General features: G+C 36.6%; 1 protein-coding gene across 1 annotated transcript in view; it reads left to right on the top strand.

Moving 5' to 3' along the window:
- The first annotated feature begins 475 nt into the window (after nucleotides 1–475).
- tmod (tropomodulin) overlaps nucleotides 476–21159 on the top strand; it is a 148569-nt gene continuing 127885 nt past the window's right edge. The window contains exon 1 of the mRNA XM_090389315.1: nucleotides 476–666. Within this exon, the coding sequence (XP_090245441.1) occupies nucleotides 643–666 (24 nt within the window). The 5' untranslated portion in view covers nucleotides 476–642. The remainder of the gene's footprint in view (nucleotides 667–21159) is intronic.

Raw genomic sequence — 21159 nt, 5'->3', positions numbered from 1 at the left:
TTATTTTCATTTTGGCAAGCAACATTAATCAGCCATTACTTTTATATAGCAGTTTGATCAAAACAATGTATTTCAGTTAACGTTTATTGAAAATGTTAAAGGTCAACTGAGGCCAGGATTCAAATTCAATTATGCATTATTTGTCTGATGAATTGGAACCCAAACAAAGAGGTGAGTTATTAATTTTTCTGAAGATTGCAGTGTGATTGATCACAGAAAGAGTCTGTTCTATTAAGGGTATAATATAATGTCCTTGTGGTGCTGTAGAAGTGGAAAGCCAGAGATGAAATCGCGAGATGTGTGTCTACTGAAGAATCAATTTACATTTGCGTGGGTGGGTGGGTGTACACTTCGGTGATAGCATTTACGGAAACTTGGCTGATGTGTAGTAACTCAAAGTGATGGCTGACGCCCTCTGGTTGTGGCAATATGAGTTCGAATGCACTTAGCGAGTGAAGAAGAAATAGCAACGGAATTTCGCTGCAGAGGTGACTGAAATTTCAGAGCGAAGGTTATCTTGTGTGAAAAAAGACCACGTGATTCATCTTTGCCATGTTCACTTCTAAAGGAATACGAGTAAAAGCTTTTCTGCTGTTCAGTCCGTAGAAAGAAAGAAACGGTGTTTATCGAGTTTCAGAGAAAATGAACGTAAAAACTAAGAAAACGGTAAGCCTTTTAAAAACTTTATACCAACAAAATCTGCGAGTTTTAAAGATGTTTCTGGTTCTTTGCTCCTTGAAGGAGGTAATATCACCTGCTTGGCAGTATGAACAGAGCCCGAAATGCTTTCAACCAGTTGCATTTGCATCTACGAGTAATAATAACGAATTAATTCTGATTAAGACTAATATTATTATAAAGATAGATATGATCAACACCGATACTGTACTTAATTTAATTCAACTGTAGTTTAATGTTAGATCTTGGACAACAAAGTTGAGTTACCATAGCGCTGGCCTTCCTCTTTTGCAGCTACAGCGTGCACCTGTAACCAGGGTTGCTGTTCGCGCAGGTGACTGCCCACCAACTAACCACGTTCCTCGAGTTATACTGAATAATCATGAAGCGTCAGTAATGCTGTAATTATATATATTTTTAAAAAATAAACATTACTCCATTTACTGGAGGTTAACGTAGAAGGGGGCAACCGAATGGGGGAGGGGATAAGTGGACAATATCCCCCACTAAAGAAGAAAAAATCCCACATATAAGTCTCGATCCTTCAAAATTTTGGAGTGAAATTACTGAAAACATTTCTAAACGAAGAATTTACAACGGTAGCATTATGAAAAGGGGTTCATTCACATTCTAAGGGGGTTCATTCACAACTAAAAATTCTCCCATTGAGTACTTGTTTGTACACAAACGCATGCGCAGGTTTGTCCTTTCCCCTCGGTCCTCCATTACGGCATAGTGCTTTTGTCATTCCTTTTGGAGAGGCCCGGGTTCGAATTCCATTGGAGGATATGTGAATTCCTAAAAGGTTTCTTCAATTGAAGCCGTATTTAGCTGGTCTCAGGAAGAATTAGCCCCACTCCTCTTAGTGAATCACTCCAGATTTTTCAGAAAAGTAGAAAAAGTATTTTGAAAAATCAGATGAGTTAAGCAATGTTGATGGCAATATGGAAATTGAATACAGACGATCAGATTTTGCTTCTTAAATGGAATGCCTAAGTGAAGAAGTTCCTATATCGATATGGTCACTTTAAACAAATAAAAAATAGTTCTCTTATTCGTTTAGAGTGATCTCATGCACGGGCACGTAATCTGTGCGCATGTACACGAATGAACCTTCGAGGAATGCGGTATATTAAGATACAAGAAATACACCATCCTCCAACATTTGGACACTACATGAATTTTGCTGTGCTCCTCCTCTAAGGCTGCTGCCGGTTCTCTGTTTGAAGTAGGACGTCATAGTGCTTTGTGAGATGGAGCGTTGTCATGCTGATTAAAAAATGGCTTTTTTACAAACTGCTACAGTGCAGGTAAAACAAAATTGTACAGAATGTCACAATGTTTCCAACTGATTCTCGTTTCTATAAAAAAGGCCCTTAATGTTCTTATGTGGAATGGCATAGAATGCGTTGACCTTTGGAGAGGCGTGTTCGTGCTGGTTTAAGGGTAGAACAAGAATAGTTAGACCTGGGACAAGAAAATTTGTCCCTCTGTGCACAGATAAACTAAATTCTTTCTCTCGCCAGATTTCTGAACGTCCATGGTTATCTTTAATAACCATATAAAACCAGCTATCGAGCCCCCTGACTCTTGGGCCTCTCCCGCGGTGGTCGATTAAATTGAGGTCCGTTAACAGTTTGATAATTTCACCACTGCTTCTGTGGTAAGTGTATTTTACTTTAGGTTTAATTGTTATTGAATATAGGAAAAGTTCTTTTATCAATGGTTTATTAATCTTGTTCTTGAATATCAATAGACAATCACAAAACATGGACTAGAGGACTTCCTAGTAAGTGAGTACGAGACAGTGAGAAATTAGTATTATAACGAGAATTCAAGCGGGGTATACTGAAAGGCTTGTCCAAGAAGGATGGAGAATCGATGATAGAGTTTGACATTGTAGACAAAAAGAGAGACCCATGGAGTTGTCGTCTGGGGTGAAGAGGAACGATTCTGAAGCAACGACAAAGAGCCATAGTTTCGACAGTGAAAGGGATTTCAAAATTTTTAATGATAACAGTAATAACCTGAGAGGGACACTTTCTAAGAGTTTTTGGTATGTGGAGGACTGAAATTAATACCAGGAGACTCGGGAATCAAAAGACAAAAGTTTTCTCGGTCTCATGCCCCCCCCCCACTCCCCCAGAGGGCTTAAACAGACGTTGATTTTAGTTTCATTATGGATTAAATACGCTTGTACGAGCTACTCTGGCAAAGGTGATTTATCGACCCCAAGTTTTCAGTTTCCCAACATCTGCGTGATACCCCTATATTAAAGACGCTCGGCTGTTGACGTACACTTTGATTGGCTATAGTTCTGATTAGGAGTAGCCAATGAGAAACATGCATCCCATAAATTAATTTACATGTTTACAAATTATTAATTTGCAATTTTAAATATGTTATATATGTCCAATCATCATGAAAGCCAATTGAAATGGACCAAGTTCCATCAGCGTCTAATCGAAAAGCAGTAAATACAACAAGGTTCGATGTCATTGAAAAGACATTTCTCGACATGCTAAAGGCAGAAGGAATCTATCACTCTTCTAGCACTCTTTATTTGCGCTGAAAACCAAATCGCAAGTCGAATGACATGAATGAAGATTGCTTTTTAAGTGGTTTGAGGATAATAATGAGATTGGCGAACTTTCAATGGTATGGTCACCGAAATTTCTGGAATATAAAAAGAGTATTAAATTGTTTTTTTAATGCTGTATTGTACTGGACTGCGTGAAGTAAAAGAGCTTAATCTTGCTGTCGTGTATATACTGATAGAACCCACTCTGACTAAAGTTAATTCAGAGCTTTAAGGGCTTTCGAGCACTCTTGTAAGAGGTTCAGTTGACTCTCTGCTGATGGGATATACGATCAGGCCGAGTCAGTGACATCTCCCTTACGGACGAAAAGCCTGGGTCGCTGGACGCTGTCCTATATTTCTGAAGTCGATTAAATTGAGGTCCGTTAGTCAAGGTTCACTACACTCACGCTTATAGCTGTACTTGCTTTGTGGGTTGACGCACTTAACCTAATGACAGTGAGGATGGGCTTAATAATGTTCAAACAATGGGAAAAATTAAGTAGACACTGCCGGACAAAATCAACAGAACACGTAGGAAACATGGTGTAACTCGTGCAGCTTGCGATGAAGCAGAAAAAATTTGGTATGGTGGTGTACCGTGCAATAACGATGAAACGAGGAGAAAACGAAAAACTTCGGACAGATATATAAGGGACATTTATAAGGGTTGTATAAGAATTACCAAAAAAAAAGATTACATTACAGAAGTCGATACAAGATGCTCGAAAATATGGTCACATGCACGGCTTGCAAACTTTCGGGTGGCCTAAAAATAATAGTTTTTATGTATTTTTTTTACTGTTATTTAATGTGGCATCACATATTTGTGATTTAGAAATCTGTATGGACAGATCCAATTTTTCTTACATTTCCGGTTGGAAATGTTTTCACCTGGGGCATCGTAGGGTTTCATCCTGCTGTTAGAGCCAGATAGCGGTCTGTTCTGGTTGACATAGCCCTCGGGCAACCTTGGCCAGTTCTTCTTGTAATGATTCCTGTCTCCTGAAATTGCTTCCATTGTGCCGAGATGACTCTGTGTGACACAATAAGCCAATGTATGAGGTGCGACTACTCGTCTTTAAGTTGTCCAACGGCCTGCCATGTCAAAGAATCATAAGAACGACGATGACTTGCCATTCGGAGTACTGGAGATCTGGCCATCCCACTGAGAAAGTCAAAAAACGAGAATGAAGTGATGTGGTTGCAACCTGTCATTTTATAGGCATGAATAATTTGCATAATATGCGGTTCTGTAAGGTGGTAGATCGATTTTTATTCGAAACTCAGAATGCGCCTGCCAGGATGACTATTATATCAAATATTGCTTTCGGCGACATTGCTCACAATAAACTATTTATGAAAAATTTTTTTTCTATTAATTAATTCGAGAAGTTTATATAATACCTAAAATACTCATATGTATTATGTATAGACTCCATGGCTGAGTTAATCGACCTCAGTCATAGATAGCAAGGTTCCACCCCCCCTGGGGGGGGTGATCTAAACCTCTCAAACACTTCCTCGTTCGTTTCATAAACATAAGTGGTCTCAGTTCCAATCTTAGTGATGTCCATTTCTATTTACAGTCTGCCAAGGCCCACTTACTTTTTCTGACAGAATCCCAATTATCGATTGTCTCACTATTCATCTCAGTTTCCCTAATTTTTCACTTTGATTCCTTTCGCTTCAAAGATATTATTTGTGTATAAGCGTGATATTCCTTGTCAAAGAGTTCTCTTGGGGTGCACAGTTGGTATAATCACAGTCCTCCTCACACCGGGTGAAAAAGATCTGCGTTCAAATCCCATCAATGACGCGAGAAATTATGGGTCTTTTTCACAATGGCCAAGTTAGTCGGTTTCAGACGAGGACAGCATGTTTTTTTTCTTCAGAAACTCGGGTTTTTCGTCCAGCAAACGGAAAATCAAAATTTACAGACGTTACCATGGAGCAATATGGCCTTAGTCGCTAATGCTCCTAAAACACCCTACAACAACAATAACCTCAGATCACAACTTGATAACGGTTTCTTCTCCAATGAAGGCTCTCCCCGTCTCTCGTGTCGTTGGCATTACAAGGATGTGAAATTCTTGTGATGCCAAGAAAATCTACATGATTTTCTTTTCCATGATTGGATTACTCATTTAAATCTTCTTTACTATAGTGACGCTCTTGAGCCAAATATTTGTTCAGATGGTATCAGTGAAATTATCCTTTATTCCTCACTACACCTTAAATTCTGGTCCTTTATCAAAAAATAGATTTTGAATAATTGTAAAGCAGTTACAATTAATCAGTTTAAACCAGTTTCACTCATCGGAATAGTAGTACTGAATCATTTGAAAGGCTGGTTACACTTTTACCATACATAAAATTGGGAAAACCCAGATTAATCAGAAAATATTCTTAAATTCACCATCAGTTCACCGTTTGGATATTTCATCCAGCCTCATGCTTTGTAAGAGGGGTGACAAACTTTTAAACCCGAGTTCTAAACAGAATGATCTTTTATGGGCACAATAAGACAATTTCATTCAAACTTTAATTTCAACTTTTGACTTAAATGCGAAAAAAAGTATGGCCAACATAAAAAGATTTATCCTGCTCGATATGAAAGTGATAATAAACTTAGTAATAAATAATAGGTCTCACTGCTCGGGTCCTTCTTTCTCGTGCTCCTCATGGCATAATGTCCCGATGCAAACTGAAGCGAGTAAGATGCAATACACGGCAACCAAAATCATCGCATAGCTGTGCAAGAGTTGATCTACTTCGCCTGCTGACTCGCCACACTAATAACTTCTGTGGATATAAATGTGCTTCCCAAAGAACCGCGATTATTGATCTAAACAGCGTTAAGCACTCCACCTGCCGTATGTAGTAATAATAATTACATTCTCAGTTGTCATGAGTTTCACGGTTGAAAGAGCATATATGGAACAGTACCGATTTAAGAAGTTTGCGAATTAATGTATGAAATTCTTAAACAAATGGAGACGAATTCAATCGGAAGATACCCAAAATGGATACAAGTCGAATAGCCACGATGGATTTAAGGGTGTAAGATTGGATTTAAGATTTCGGCGCCTTGGGCAATAAATTAAAAAGTACTCGTTATTCCTCAGTAGGAGATTATTTTGCCAATTAAATGATCAACTGTGTATTCTGAACATGATTTATGAGGGTGTTTGAAAAGTTTGTGGCCTGAGTATGAAAGAGTAGTGGTACAGTGTGTAAAATTTCTGTATTTAATGTATAACACTTCAAATAGTAACCCACCAAGTTTCATGAATTGTTAATTACAGGTCCAAAGTCAACAAAGTTCTACGAATGAGGAAAGATGGACAAAATCAGTCACTGTACAGTCATACACTATTTGGGAAAAAAGGGATTAATGCCAAAGGTAGTTCATGAGGATAAGGGACTAATACCAAAGGTAGTTCATGAGGGAGGGAGAGCCTGGAAGATGACCCACGAGTGGAAAACTTGCAACATCCATCATTCCAGAGGTTGTTGACAACGTGAATGATCTGACTAATGCCAAAGGTAGTTCATGAGGGAGGGAGAGCCTGGAAGATGACCCACGAGTGGAAAACTTGCAACATCCATCACTCCAGAGGTTGTTGACAACGTGAATGATCTGATGATGAGCGAGTCTTATTACAACAGGACAACACGCTTGCTAACAAGTCTGTCATTGCCACGGCCACACTGGACAAATGCACCTTTGAAATTTTGGACCGTCCCCCATTTTCATCATATCTACCACCACTGGACTTTCTTCTAATTCCTAATTTTAAAAAATACCTGGCTGGCATATAGCGCATTGTAGTATGGGTGGCAAAAGTATATCTCTAAAGGGGCTCTTTTGAAAAGCAACATGTTATCAGGCTGCTCAGATAAACCCTTCATACTCTCAGGCCATGAACTTTTCAAACTTCCCTCGTATTTGGAATCATATTCGGTTTTATCATATTAAAGTGTATCAAGGTGTCGAACGTGATGTAAATAATTACGTGTAAAAAGATACATTGGCCTGATTTTAACTTTCGGATACCAGTGCACTTCTGAGAGATTTTTTCCCTTTTGTGTTTTCGTCCTGCACTCTAAACGATTAGTCTCTTTCTATTTTTCTAGCAGTATAAATAATAGGTATAGGCTTAATTGACTTAATGTATTTCCGACAATTCTTTAACTTCAAATATTTGAGAACTGCTTCAATAGTAAGATGTATAACCATTATACTGATTTTATGTATTTTATGAGAATTTAAAGTACTTAGATAAGGCTTACATGCATTCGGTCCCGTTCGTCATAGCAACAGGAGTGCGTCTAGCTTAGATAATTGCTTTATTGATCTTTTACTTATTTGTAAAGTTCTTGGTTGCTTTAACAAACTGTTCTTGTCTATACTGTTTCCGTGGTTGCCTTGGTATTACACTACAATCAGCTGTTCAATCAATGCCGAAGATTTCCCTCTCTGCGCGTAGCACTTCTCTTTCCTCTCATTAACATTCAATGAGCCTCTGTCCTTCACAGTCCAGTAACAAGGAAATTCATCATTTTCCTACAAGTTTCACAGCCCTCGTGTGTAGCACAGGTGGTAAGATCGTTGTCTTCCTCACATCGAGTGGAAAAGACCTGAGTTTGAATCCCGTCGATGACGTGAGGAATTTTATGGGCCTTTTCTCAACGTGGCCGAGTTAGTCAGTCTCAGGCGAGAACAGCATAGTTTTTTTTCTCCCGGAAACTTGGATTTTCATCCAGAAAACAGAATATCGACCTTGGAACACATGCAATTTACGTACAATATACATGGCATCAGTCGCTGATGCTCCTAAAACCCTATTACAACAGCAGCAGTAACACATTTTCAAGGTAATTAATGAACTTATTTATATCCTCACTGTATTGGCAATAGAGTGAGACAATATGAACAGAACCGAACCTCGGGTTTCTAGGCACATCAGTCACTTAGGCCATATTGCGCAGTATATATAAAATGCCTGTAAATTCTGTGGTTGATTTACTGTATGCTGGACGAAAAACCCGAGTTTCTAGGATTCGAACTCAGGTCTTTCCACCCGGTGTGGGAAGGACCATGAAATGAATAAATATATTTCTGCTTATTCGCGTGCCGGCTGATGCAAAAAGAGTTTACATATCTATTGTGGAATTAGTTTACATATCTATCTATGGAATTAAGAGCAACTAGGATGTTCTGGCAAGACAATACAAGCAACTTCCTTATTTGTGGCCATGCACATTAACCAGTGGACTACGGCTAGCTGTAGTCCACCGGTTAACGTGCTGTTATTAAAAGTAAATAACAGCTGAAGTTGTTATTTTTTGCTTCTTAGCTTAGTGCTAAGAAGCTTTGCGATATTCAAGGGAATTTTTGTCTAATGGTAAAAGTCTTCCTGGTGGACACTGTCCTGGGTCTTGGTATTATTCTATATGAAAGGGAATCCAGCAACTTTCTCTCTTTTAAACGTGAATTTTTACAATTTATGAAACTAGAGGGAAAGTCCTGGAAGTTATAGCCTATGATTGCACACTTGCTGCATACAGAATCTACTTGTGATTAAAAATAAGTTGAGTGACCATAGTCCAACCATTTAATGCATTTTAGGACTATGCTGAACTCACAAAACTTGTGGGACTAGCCCATAAATATCTTTTCAGAGGATTTGAATCAGCGTAATACGGATTATATATTAGATAGATTTTGGATTTTAGAATCTGCTTATTCTAATATGATATCAACGATCAAATTCATTGTGGATTTAGATATATTTCAAGAGTAAGAATTTAAGAACATATCATTGCAGTTGATATGTTCTTCGATGTTTGTCTGCAAGAGTTCTTCATTGATCTGCTTTTTGCCAACATCGTACATGATTGTCTGATCTTATTCTCTTTGAACTATTAGATTTTAGTCCCATTTCTATGAATTCACGAATTCGCTCTATTCTTGTATTTTACCATGATCTTGTTTATTTGCTCTTTCTATGATCATCTACCATTTGAGAACCTTTATCGTATTTTTTATTGTACAGTAAGTTGTTTTAGTTCCGGCCTTTCAAGATTTCGTTTTGGACAACCTCGTTGCTGGTTATGTTGGAATCTCTGTAATCCTTTAAGATAATTAAATTCTTTTGATTCTCATTTTAGTGCGTGCTTTAAAGCATTGGCCGAATTCGTGGTCTCGGGAGATAATGTCTGAATGGTAGAAGATTCAGAGGTTCTTCTGTGGAGTTCCTCTGTCTGCCTTTTTTCAATAATTAAGCTGAAAATATTAAACACACGCTTTTGAATGTCATGATATTATTTAGTTTATGCGTTGCTCCTGATGATCTGTTCAAGGCCTGGCCAAATCTCGGGAACTGATGAGTGGCTTAACAACTACGAGAGATTTTCGAAATTTATAGTAACTCTAAATTAGCTAATTACATTTTTGACTTATGAATATCTAGGACATTAATCGTGCTATTAAACATAGCGTGTTTTGACGCTATCTTAATTGAATTTTTAAAACATTTTTCAATTATATTAATTAAATATAATTATTGATGATATCGGGGAATGTTTTCCGAAAATTATTCTCCAGAATTATCCACCCTTAAACTATTATACTATATCCATTAGAATAAGACTAATAGTTCCCACGAAGATCAACTTACTTTCAAAGACCTAATGAAGAAACACTACTTTTTATTAAAGCAAACTTTATTATATATTTTCTTTTCCTCCTACTCCGCCTCCTCCTTCTCCACTTGCTATTTTCAGAAGTTAAAGCTGAAAAATTAGAAGAGCAAAGACTCGCAACTCCAGCCAATCAAGGTCAAGGGTATGAGAATGATACGAATATGTCTGGAATTCACTGGGAGTGCTGTTCGAATTTTAACTCTAAATGAGTCAGCTTATTTTGTTCCGCTTAGCTCAGAGCCTGACTGCCCTTGAGCGCGTGCAGTTAAACACTTTCCTTGAATATCTTTCGGAGCAGTTCGTAATTTTTACGATTTCTTTCGAAGGAAAAACAAATAGGTAAATATTCACCAGAAACACGCATCCAGGCAGTGCTTTGGGAGTTCTTGTATAGTATCAGCTGATAGGATTGATAGAATTTACTTTTAGACAACACAAGGGTAACGTTTCGAGGAAATTACATCTTTTTACCAGTTTATTTCGTAGTTGGAGGTGGTACAGACATTGGGAATGAATTGTGCACAAACAAAGCAAAAGATATTCATGAACTGGGATGATAATTGCATATAATACCGCCGTTCTTTATGAAACAAATATATTAATATATTAATTTATACTGGACTGGTGCCTTCGATTGTTGAATTGAGCCTCATGGAACCGTTTAACGATCTTCAAGGTGATACTATTCTGGAACCTGAACCACACATAATGATGTCATATTCAAGTTCCAGAAGAGCACCCACACTCTGGATGCTTCGAATATTGACATAATTTTATTGGCAGAGAGAGAGATGAATTTTTTTTTCACCAGGCAGAAAAGATTTAACAAGGTGAAATTTATGAACCGGGCGCCATCTAGGGAGTAGTAATCACTGAATTACGAACACCCCTATCTCTAATGGACTATGCTGCACAGACTATGCTAGATGGACGCCTTTGTGTGTGACGCAAGCAACACGAGTCCATGGACTTATCATGCACGGCATCCAGTATACAGGCGGGTGGCGATGGTTGCTTAATATGAGACATCGTTTGCTGGCAAGAGCTAGGACTCCTAGTGCATATGGACTGGTGAGACCTACCGATAGCTGTTAAAAGACCTTGTGCACCCTACCATGCTGCCTTCTTTCCCGGACAGAAACGTGATCTACCAAGATGATGGGAATGCACCGTGTCATCGGGCCCGCTGTATGCGCCAGTAGTTCGAGAAACATAGTGAAGATATCACCCATGTTGATTGGCCTTCAAATTCGCCTGACCTCAATCCAATTGAACACTTTTCATTTACTATTCTGACACTGTGGAAAGGCTTGCAGTCAGCATGGCTGCAGATCCATATGGACGTCTTCAGACATCTAGTGGAGTTAATGCGTGGGCGAATGGCGGCTGTTATCCATGAGAATGGGTGGTCATAATTCAGTGATCACTCAAAATACAGCATTTAATCCTTCTTAGCGAATTTAGGAAAATTTCCTAGCCTTGGTTTCGTTAACCTGTTTTCTAAGGGTTGGTTGTTTTGCGAAACTTTATAATGGTCGTAATTTATGGCGCAAAACTTATATTTAGATATGTGTAAGTTTTAGATGGAATGAGGAATTTGTTTTCAGTTGGAAGGTGGGGTCTTTTTCTTTTATTTTCAGTATTAACTAAGAAACTACCAAGGACTACTAATCCTCCTTAATGTCAATACAACCTACCAATTTTTGATTAACACAGATTTAGTTTTTTTTGTTAAATTTAATTTAGCAATACTGAGATTAAAACTGTTAAAAAGCTTCCAACTTATGCAAGAAATACTTGTCTAAATAATCACCGCATACCATCTTGTAAACATACCAGGGGGAAAAAAATTCGAAAACATCCTATCAAGTGAAATAGGAACTCAAGTATCGAAGATTCTAAATTCTCTCTATATAAAATCCTTATGGCATGGTAAAGAAAGAAAATTCATGTACTTGGTTACTGCGTATCATTTTGTAAATCTGTAGTTTTATAAAGTTTATGGTAAAGCGTTGATCAATATCGCTGATTATAAACGAGATACGAAATTAGATCCCAATCCTGAATCTAAGCACGTTCTGGTGAACACAGAAAAGCAGTTAGTAAGATTTGTTCTTGCGGTTGATACAGTGGAATAAATGGCTGTTCTTTTTTTGAACAGTTACGACCTTGACAATGTATGCCTCACTGTTTCTAACTTTCCCGGCTAATTAGTGCTGAAGGGTGTTCAAAAATTGTGGGGACTTCTTTTTGGTACTTTTCCAAAATTTAAAAGGCCTAATCGTCTTCAGCAGCTTCCACTAGTGAGGTCGCACGTAGATCTATTGCCCTCGCGGGTAACACAGAGGTTATAATCACTGTTCTTCCACACCGGATGGAAAATTTGCGGGTTCGAATTCAATCAGTCGGTCTCAGGAGAGATTTGCACAATTTCTTAATTCCGGAAACTCGGATTTTTCATCCAGCAAGACGACTGAATCGATTTAAAGAAAAGCCTTTTAACGTTTTCAAAGTAATCGTCTTCAGCAGCTACACACTTGTCAGAATACACGCAATTACAGACACACTTTACCGACACCTATTAGCCTTAGTTGATTAGTTTATTATTCCTAAAAGACTGATAAAACCAAGAGAAACATTTCTGTTCACTCTGGGACATGCCATACCCACTTTTTCGTGGCGCACTGATCAACCTTGACTTAGAAGTCATTTTGGGCTTCACATACTCGTAAAAAAATACTATAGAATACGTCATTAGGTGAAAAATGTTTATTGTTTTCATGACCTATTGCTGACAAAGGCTCGTTTACTATTATTCCAGGCTTTAGTAAGCTATATATAAGGCTGGAACTTAACCATATCGCGTTTTTCAAGTTCTCTTTTCTTTTTCTTTTTTTGTATCGTGCTGCTAATGGTAGGGCAAATTAAAGTAGTCAGTTTTCTTGGCTTTTTTGTTTATCAGAAGAAAGAGAGAGAGAGAGAGAGAGAGAGAGAGAGAGAGAGAGAGAGAAAGAAAAGTATATTAAATCATATAACGATGGATTGTGACTACAGCATTGAATCGAATTGTATTGTGGAAAACATAAGTAAAGTGCTTTCAAATTATGCACGCGAATGTGTGGTAACGGAATGAATTCAAGGCTTCCTTCAGATATTTTTCCTTCCACGAAACCAATATTTTATTCTCTTCTGTAGAGTATTTTTAGTTCCTAAAACTTTAATGTTACTTCAGAACATTGGAACGATTTAGTTTTTATCCCAATATACTGATCCTGCACCAAGAAAACTAAGGCTATGAGGCATAAGTATAGTCGTATATCGTGCTTATAAACTGCGTGCATTGCACGACTGGTTTTGCCTGTTGCCTGACCCTTGCGTGTAGCACAGTGGTTAAAATCGCCGTCCTCCCACACCTGGTTTAAAAGGTTTTAGTTCGAATCCTTTTGATAAAGGCCCATAATTTTCACGGGCTTTATTACAAGCAGAGGACAGTCTGTTTCAGACGAAAATCTCCAAGTTCTTTTATCGGAAACTCAGGTTTTTCGTCCGGAAAACACAAAACGACCGAAAACAAATACAAACGACCATTTACAGAAATAATATTAACGTCTCGTGGCCTTAATTGCCTTGGCGCTTGACACGCCTAACGCCTACTTTGTGAGATGAAGAAACCCATGTTTATTACCAGAGCTTGATCTAAAAGATTGAGGAGGAAGGATGCCCTCCATAGGTGAAAACTACGCCATGTCTCATCCACAGTTAATGTATCCATTTTCCCACGGTCTTTGAAGATATAAGCATTTGACTATAGCATGTTAAATAAATTCTCAAATGCTATCGTGCTCTTGCAATTTTAGTTTTAATTTCTGGATTACTTTCCCATTGATTGTTAGCAGACTGCCAAATATCCTCTTATCACCCATTTTAATCGTTGTTTCCTTTTCATCAATTCCTATCATTAACTTCAGTCCTGTCAGCATTTATTCTCATTTTTCCTTAACTTGTCAGTGGTAACGTGAGGAATTCTTACTTAGTGTGCATTTGAAAGATCAGAAAAAAATAATTCAAAAATTTTCACCTTTTTGATGCCACCTTCATTTTCCATCTTTTCCAAATATTAAAAAGTCTTTTAAATTAACTTTTGATTTCAAAAATTAACTGTTGTTAGATAGACCTGTTGGCCAGCGAAATGAAAAAACAAACATGTAGTTGAACACCAGTCTGCTGATAACATGAGCACTGCTGCACAAAATGTGAAGCGTGTGCATTAAGTGTTTAATTCCAGATTTTTTGTGGAGAAATCAAAGAAAACAGCTATTAGGATTTAACTGTTTGGATGGAGTGGATGAAGAGCACAAATTGCTGAAATATCGTCTGGGATCTCATCGGCCCCACACACCCAATTCGGTTAAGTCTTCCCCAGTGAAATCTATATCAGAACCATAACATTTCCAGATCTCGCTGTATGTACAATTTTATCTCCTATCTTTACACCCTCCTTCTATTCTCATTACGTCTCTTATTATTATTTCTATGTATGTATATATATTGAGCTGCTGGAACAAGTACAGAGTAGGGAAACGAGATTGGTGAGGGGAACGAAAGGGGTTCTCTTACCAAGACAGGCTTCAATTCTGCAGATTGCAGCGTCTGGAGACTAGGGACTTGCGAAGTGATTTGATTGAGGTGTTTCAGGCTCTAAGTGGATGGAGCAAGCTCAATGCTGATGGGACTTTTGCTAAAACTACACATATGAGGGCGGCACAAATTCAAATTAAGGAAGGATGGTTGCAGAATAGATGTGAGGAAGCCACCGGGTGGTTGATCGCTGGAACAAACTTCCATCTGTTGTTGTGTGGAGGTTGATAGCTTAAATAAATTCAAAGAAGAACTAGATAGACTATTGGAGGTGATCTGATTGAGATGTTTCAGGCTCACTGCTATATAAGCTTGCGTTCTTGATTCATTTTCCACTGCTAATGATAACTCGTAATCGATCCTGAAACCTTGCCAGCGATTAACAGAACACAGGCTGAAAATTACTGTCGACGGACTTCACAGAGAACTCGAAATTTTATTTAAAAATTGGGGAATTTCTATTGGTCTACATTTAATAACGTTTGAGGTGTGACTACAATTTTTTTAAAAGACTCGTAAAATCCTAAGAACTGTACCGTAACAACTCGACTTTCATCCAATGGGAGTCGAGTTGTTAGATGCGGATGGACGAATATGGTGAAGACAACTGGCGCTTTATGATTGGAGAATGCTTCTAAAAAATTACTCCTGTTCTAGAAGACAACCACACTAATGCAAATTATATCTCTCAAGATGATTATACTATCTAAAGTGCCATTCGCGTATCATTCCTATGTGAGAATGAATGGGTAAATTTAATACAGTAATTTTCTCTACAGTATCGCAATACTCTTGCCCATACTACCTTGGCATAAAGCTGTGTTTTGCTGGCTATAACGAACATCTGGAGATCGTTACAAAGGAATGCTTTTAACGCTAGTGGAGTTGAAGTTTCACAGATACAATGGACTCTTTATTCGGCGTGTTTTTGTCTTGCCCCTGCTCTTCACACTTCTCTCTATGAGCTAAGAGGTTTGTAACCAGAAACCAGTAAGCTGGGCTTCACTTATTTTAAGTAAGCCGACTCCCACACTACGCAAGACATGCTTTAAAAAGAAATCAGATGGTAATATACCGCATAAAACACAAGGAACCAAAAAAAATTATATATAAAACGATAAATACAGTAAAATCCCATAAATATGATTTAATTAAAATTTCGTTATAATGCAATTATTTCAAGGACCCTGCTGACTTTCTTTACTAATGTTTTGCAAATCTCTAAGCGAAATACTTTTGCGAATGAATATAAAACACCATTATGCCTGGAATTTGTGGATTATGAAAAGGCATTTGACTCCATACAGCATAAGGCAATGTTTAGGGCACTGGAAAGACAAGCCATAGATACCCCATATATTATGATTTTGAAGAAAATATATGAGAGTGCTACCTCCTTTATTAGACTAGAACAAAGACAGTAGGAAATTTAAAATCGAGAAAGGAGTTCGACAAGGAGACACAATATCTCCGAAGCTGTTTACTGCTGCCCTTGAGGAAACTTTCAGAAGATTAGACTGGTCGCAGAAAGGAGCCAATGTGAAGTGATTGATTAAGAGGAAAATCTTAATCAGTTATGCAGAGTTAGTAAGGATTTTGGACTAAAGATGAATATGGCTAAAACAAAAGTAATGATGAACAAGTATGCCACGGAAAGGGAAATAATGATTGAAGGAGCAGTAATTGAAAAGGTGGAGACATATACTTATCTGGGACAAGTCATTGGCTGTAATAATGATAAATGGCTGGAAGTCAAGAGAAGAATAAATTTTGGATGGATAGCATTCAGGAAATATAGTTACATACTGAAGAGCAATATCCCAGTTTGTCTGAAACATAAAATAATGAATCAATGTATACTGATTCATTATTTCGCTGAGAACTACACAGCAAAGAATGGAACGAATTATATTGGGAATCAGACTGTTAGATAAGAAGAGAAACACATGGATTAGGCAGCAAACTCAAGTAAAGGACATTCTTATCAAAACTAAAGAACTAAAATGGTCTTGGGCAGGACACATAGCTCGAAGACATGATGACAGATGGACTAAGAAAATAACAGAATGGTACCCAAGAGGAGCTAGAAGAAAACCTGGAAGACAACGGTGGAGATGGATAGATGAAATTCATGAGTTTGTGGGTAGTAAATGGATGACCATTGCACAAAACAGAAGGAACTGAAAAGTTGCTGGAGAGGCCTTCATCCTGCAGTGGATTAAAAATGGCTGATGATGATGAAGATACCGTTCTCATTTTAAAAGAAGTACATTGCTGAATGGTATTTCAAAGATATTTGATTTCATAATTTAAAAAAAAAACAAAAAAACTTCGCTTCATTCATAAATTCGATCCTGTCAGGGGTTCTACATGTATTTCATCTCTTGGGTTCAGTAGTAACCAACTTGGTTACCTTCCGGCAATATGCCTGTACATTTTTTGTATGTATTGTATGTATACATGGCAAGGGTGGAAGCCAGACTAATGTCTATCTGCATCTATATATTCTGTATCAAAAAAATAAAATAAATAAAAAATAATAATAATAAACACAGGCCTCTTTGCCACCAGGGAGCAGGCACTATCTGAGTGCCTGATACCTGGTGCGTGCCCATCCCTAAGACATGAAGCCGGGCTAGGGTCTACTGCTCTGTCAGTGCAATTTGCACTAAAAATCCCTCACCCACCAAAGGTGGGTACCATCAGTCCTGCTCCCAGGCTGCCGAAACCTGGAAGCCAGGAAAATAAAAAATAAAATAAATAAATAACATAAATAAAAAAGAAATATTAAAATAAAATAAAGTAATAAAAATAAATGAATAATAATACAATAAATAAGTAAATAAATAACACAAATTTATTAAATTAAAAAAATAATAATAAAATAAAACAAAAAATAATTAAATTAAAAAATAAAATTAAAATAAATAGTAAAATAAAATAAAGTAATAAAAATAAATAATACAATAAATAAGTAAATAACAAAAAATGTAATTTAATTTAAAAAATAAAATAAATAAAAATAAATAATAAAGTAATAAAAATAAGTAAATAAATAACACAAAAAAATTAATTAAAAAATAATAATAAAATAAAACAAAAAAAATATTAATTAAATTTAAACATAAATAAATAAATAAAATAAAAATTCCAGCCTCAGTATCAGTCAACCATGACTAACACGGACCGCTAGAAAATCAAAAAAAACAAAAAAAACACTAATATCTATATTGTATCTATTAAAACAGCCAACTGTTTTCTTTTTTGAAAGACTAATCTGCAATATTCTCGAAAGCTTAAATAATATTCCTTGGATTGAACATATAAATATTCAAAACCATTATGAAAATTGGAAAATTTATCCCTTAATATATATCTGTATTCTTCGTATAGCGGACACTCATAGAACATGCTCCCAACTCTACCATTTTACATTCACAATATGGTTGAGATTATAAACCAAACTGATATAACTTTTGTCTTAGAGAACCATGACCAGTTAATATAAAAGAGGTCTCGATATTAGGATAAAACCACTTAGTCAACTTGTTTTCATAATTAAAATTAACTAGTGGAATGAACAAACGAGTCACAGCACCAATTTCACTAGTATTCCATCTTTGCTGCCAAATATCAATTAATTTCATAAGAATACAGCATTTCTTTTTTCTTTCTTAATATCTATCATCAAATCATTGGTTATACCCAAAAACGTAATCTGTTTACCCTTTCTTAAAAAATATCAAAAAGCTCTGAATACTACCACAAAATCTAAAGGAAGTGTCCCAGCTAAAACCTGCAATGCATTAGTTGATAGAGTTTTACATGCTCTCACTATTATCAAAAGCATGACTCTTTGAATTGATAGTAAATTCTTCTGGAACTTAACATTAGTAATCCTATGATACCACACAGGCTGCATACGCAATAATAGGAATAAAATTTGCCTTATAATACAGACTTAGAACACGTTTTCCTAGTCCCAAGTATGATTTAGTGATACAGTCAATAGATGCTATAAACTTTTTAATTTTAATACTTACATTTTCAATGTGTGCAGTAAATAACAAGATGTCGTCTATAATCATTCCTAAATACTTCACCTTAGATACTAAGGGTATTTGTTTATCATTTATGTGTAATTTAGGGGGCCTACCATAATCTAACTTTCCCCTGAATATCATCATTACTGTCTTACTAGATGATACTGTGAGTTTATTGTTTTTAGCCCATTCAATCAAGGTATTAACTATATTATTCATTTTTATTTCTATTTCCATTCTAGAGTTTCCTTGAACACAAATAACCAAGTCATCAGCATATGCCACTTTGTGGCACTCCAGTGACTCAGTTTGAAGCCGTTGATTAAGAACTAGGTTCCAGAATACTGGACCTAAAACTGACCCTTGTGGACACCCTATATCCCTTTTATACTCCAAATGTTGAGATCTAACCAAAATCCTTCTTCCACATAATTCTTAACAGTGTAATATAACAAATCAGGACAATTAATCGCCCGCAGAGATTGAAGGACGCTCTCATACCTCACTGTGTCGAAAGCGCCTTCAAAGTCCACAAACAGAGCCACATATTTACTAGAAGAAAGCCTACAATAAATTACCAAGTCATTTATAGCATCCTCCTCAGAACAGTTTTTCTTGAAACCGTATTGGTAAGGAAAAGTTACATTAGCAGTGTTAAACAAAAACTCCAATCTTAATAACAATAATCTTTCAAATATCTTGCCCAAGTTAGCTAACAGAGAAATAGGCCTGATCAGTTAATTCCTTCCCTGGTTCATGAATTAATTTTAATAGGGCAATCTTCCAGAAACCTGGAAAGACACCCTCCACATAACACTTATTATACATTTTTAGAATAATTTCGGGGAAAAGTTCAACAGCTTTAACTATACTGCTGTTTTCCACCATATCTAAACCCGGTGTTTTACTACAATTTAACTTAGAAGTTATCAAATTCAACTCAATAATATCAAATAAAACTGTGTTTGAAGGACCACAATAAACACTGTTTTCCCTCCTAACACTCCTTTGCACAGTATTGTCATCTGCTGTACAACCACCCTAAACAGTTTATCAGTGATAGCCTGAAGTGTTGCTAGTTCTCTCAGTATAAATCAAATTATTAACATTCAGTTTGTTTCTTATTAATTTAAACAAAAGACCCCAAGGGTCATAATTCCCTACAGTGAATACTAAACCTTTCCATGCTTTCATCTTATGTTTATATATTGATTTATGATAAAGCTTCCTTTTCACTTTATACAACTGCTTAAACCTAACAGCTTCATTGAGACCCCATACCTCTGATATGTTTTCCTTAAACTGAAAACTTCTTTCCTTAAGTCAGCCAACTCATTAGACCACCAAGGTACGCTTTTATACACTTCCTTCTCCTTTTTGGTTGCAAATAATAATGCTAAATACAGTACAATGATGTCTGCACAAAATAAGCATATTCTATTGCACTTAGGTTATTAAAATCATCGGCTGAATAAGAAAACCTGTCATTCAAGAAACTTTTAAATTTGTTCCAATTTATTCTTTTGTAATTAAATCTGTTACATTCATTAAATACCTCCCGATCACAATATCTATTTACCAAAGATAAATTGAACACAATAGCTCTATGGTCACTGATTACACTGTTATTGTAATCAGTGACTACATCCCACAGAAAAAGTTTTCTATCTATCCAAAAGCTGAGACACCAAGGTAATATCAATATTCGAAGAGCCATGGACATTATCAAAAGTGGTTAGCTTAGCACTGACTTTTAAAAACAGTCAAGTTATGGCAGAAAATAAAATCCTCAAAAGCTACACCTCTACTATCAGTTGTCTTACTGTACCACAGAGATGATTTAGCATTACTGTCAATTGTACTGCCAGATATAAACTCCATGACTCTTTCCAAATACTGGATAGATATCAATACTCATTGTTGGAGGACAATAAACTGACAATAAGTAAAAGGAAATTGTAATTTGAAACATGTATGCATGTAGCACATCGAGTACATAATTTTGAAATGACTGTTATATTTAAATTTTTGTTAAAGACAACTATTGCAATCTTAGGTTTGCAGTCAGTGTTATGTATACCCCTAGAACTAACAGGAAAACCTGTGACTTTAAAATTTCCTCCAAAAGTACCTACGTATGGTTCCTGCAAACATAAAATATCAAAATCGTTTTCAGTCACTGCCACCCTAGCGTCATCTATAACAGATTTGCATTTTTGCCCATTCAGCTGTATCAATCTTTACAGTTAATACACTTAGCCTCTGACTTTATTAGGACAGTCAGCAAATATGTGTCCACCTTGCGCGCAATGTCCACACGCTACCACCTTATGAGTATAATACACAGCTGAATGCCCATAGCCAAGGCATTTAAAACATTTACTAACTACAGTAAATGAAGCTCAAAAATATTCTGTCATTTTCAAAAACCGATTTATAAAGTTTGGGTGACAGCCCTATAACCCAATTAGTAACGTTTGCTTTTGTTCCTGTATTGAATCTGAAAGTGAC

Source organism: Mastigoproctus giganteus, chromosome 14 (assembly GCF_048544385.1).
Source record: "Mastigoproctus giganteus isolate SK-2022 chromosome 14, ASM4854438v1, whole genome shotgun sequence".
NCBI lineage: Eukaryota > Metazoa > Arthropoda > Arachnida > Uropygi > Thelyphonidae > Mastigoproctus > Mastigoproctus giganteus.
The sequence above is the reverse complement of the archived record's forward strand: the minus strand, read 5'-3'. Positions and strand labels throughout refer to the sequence as shown.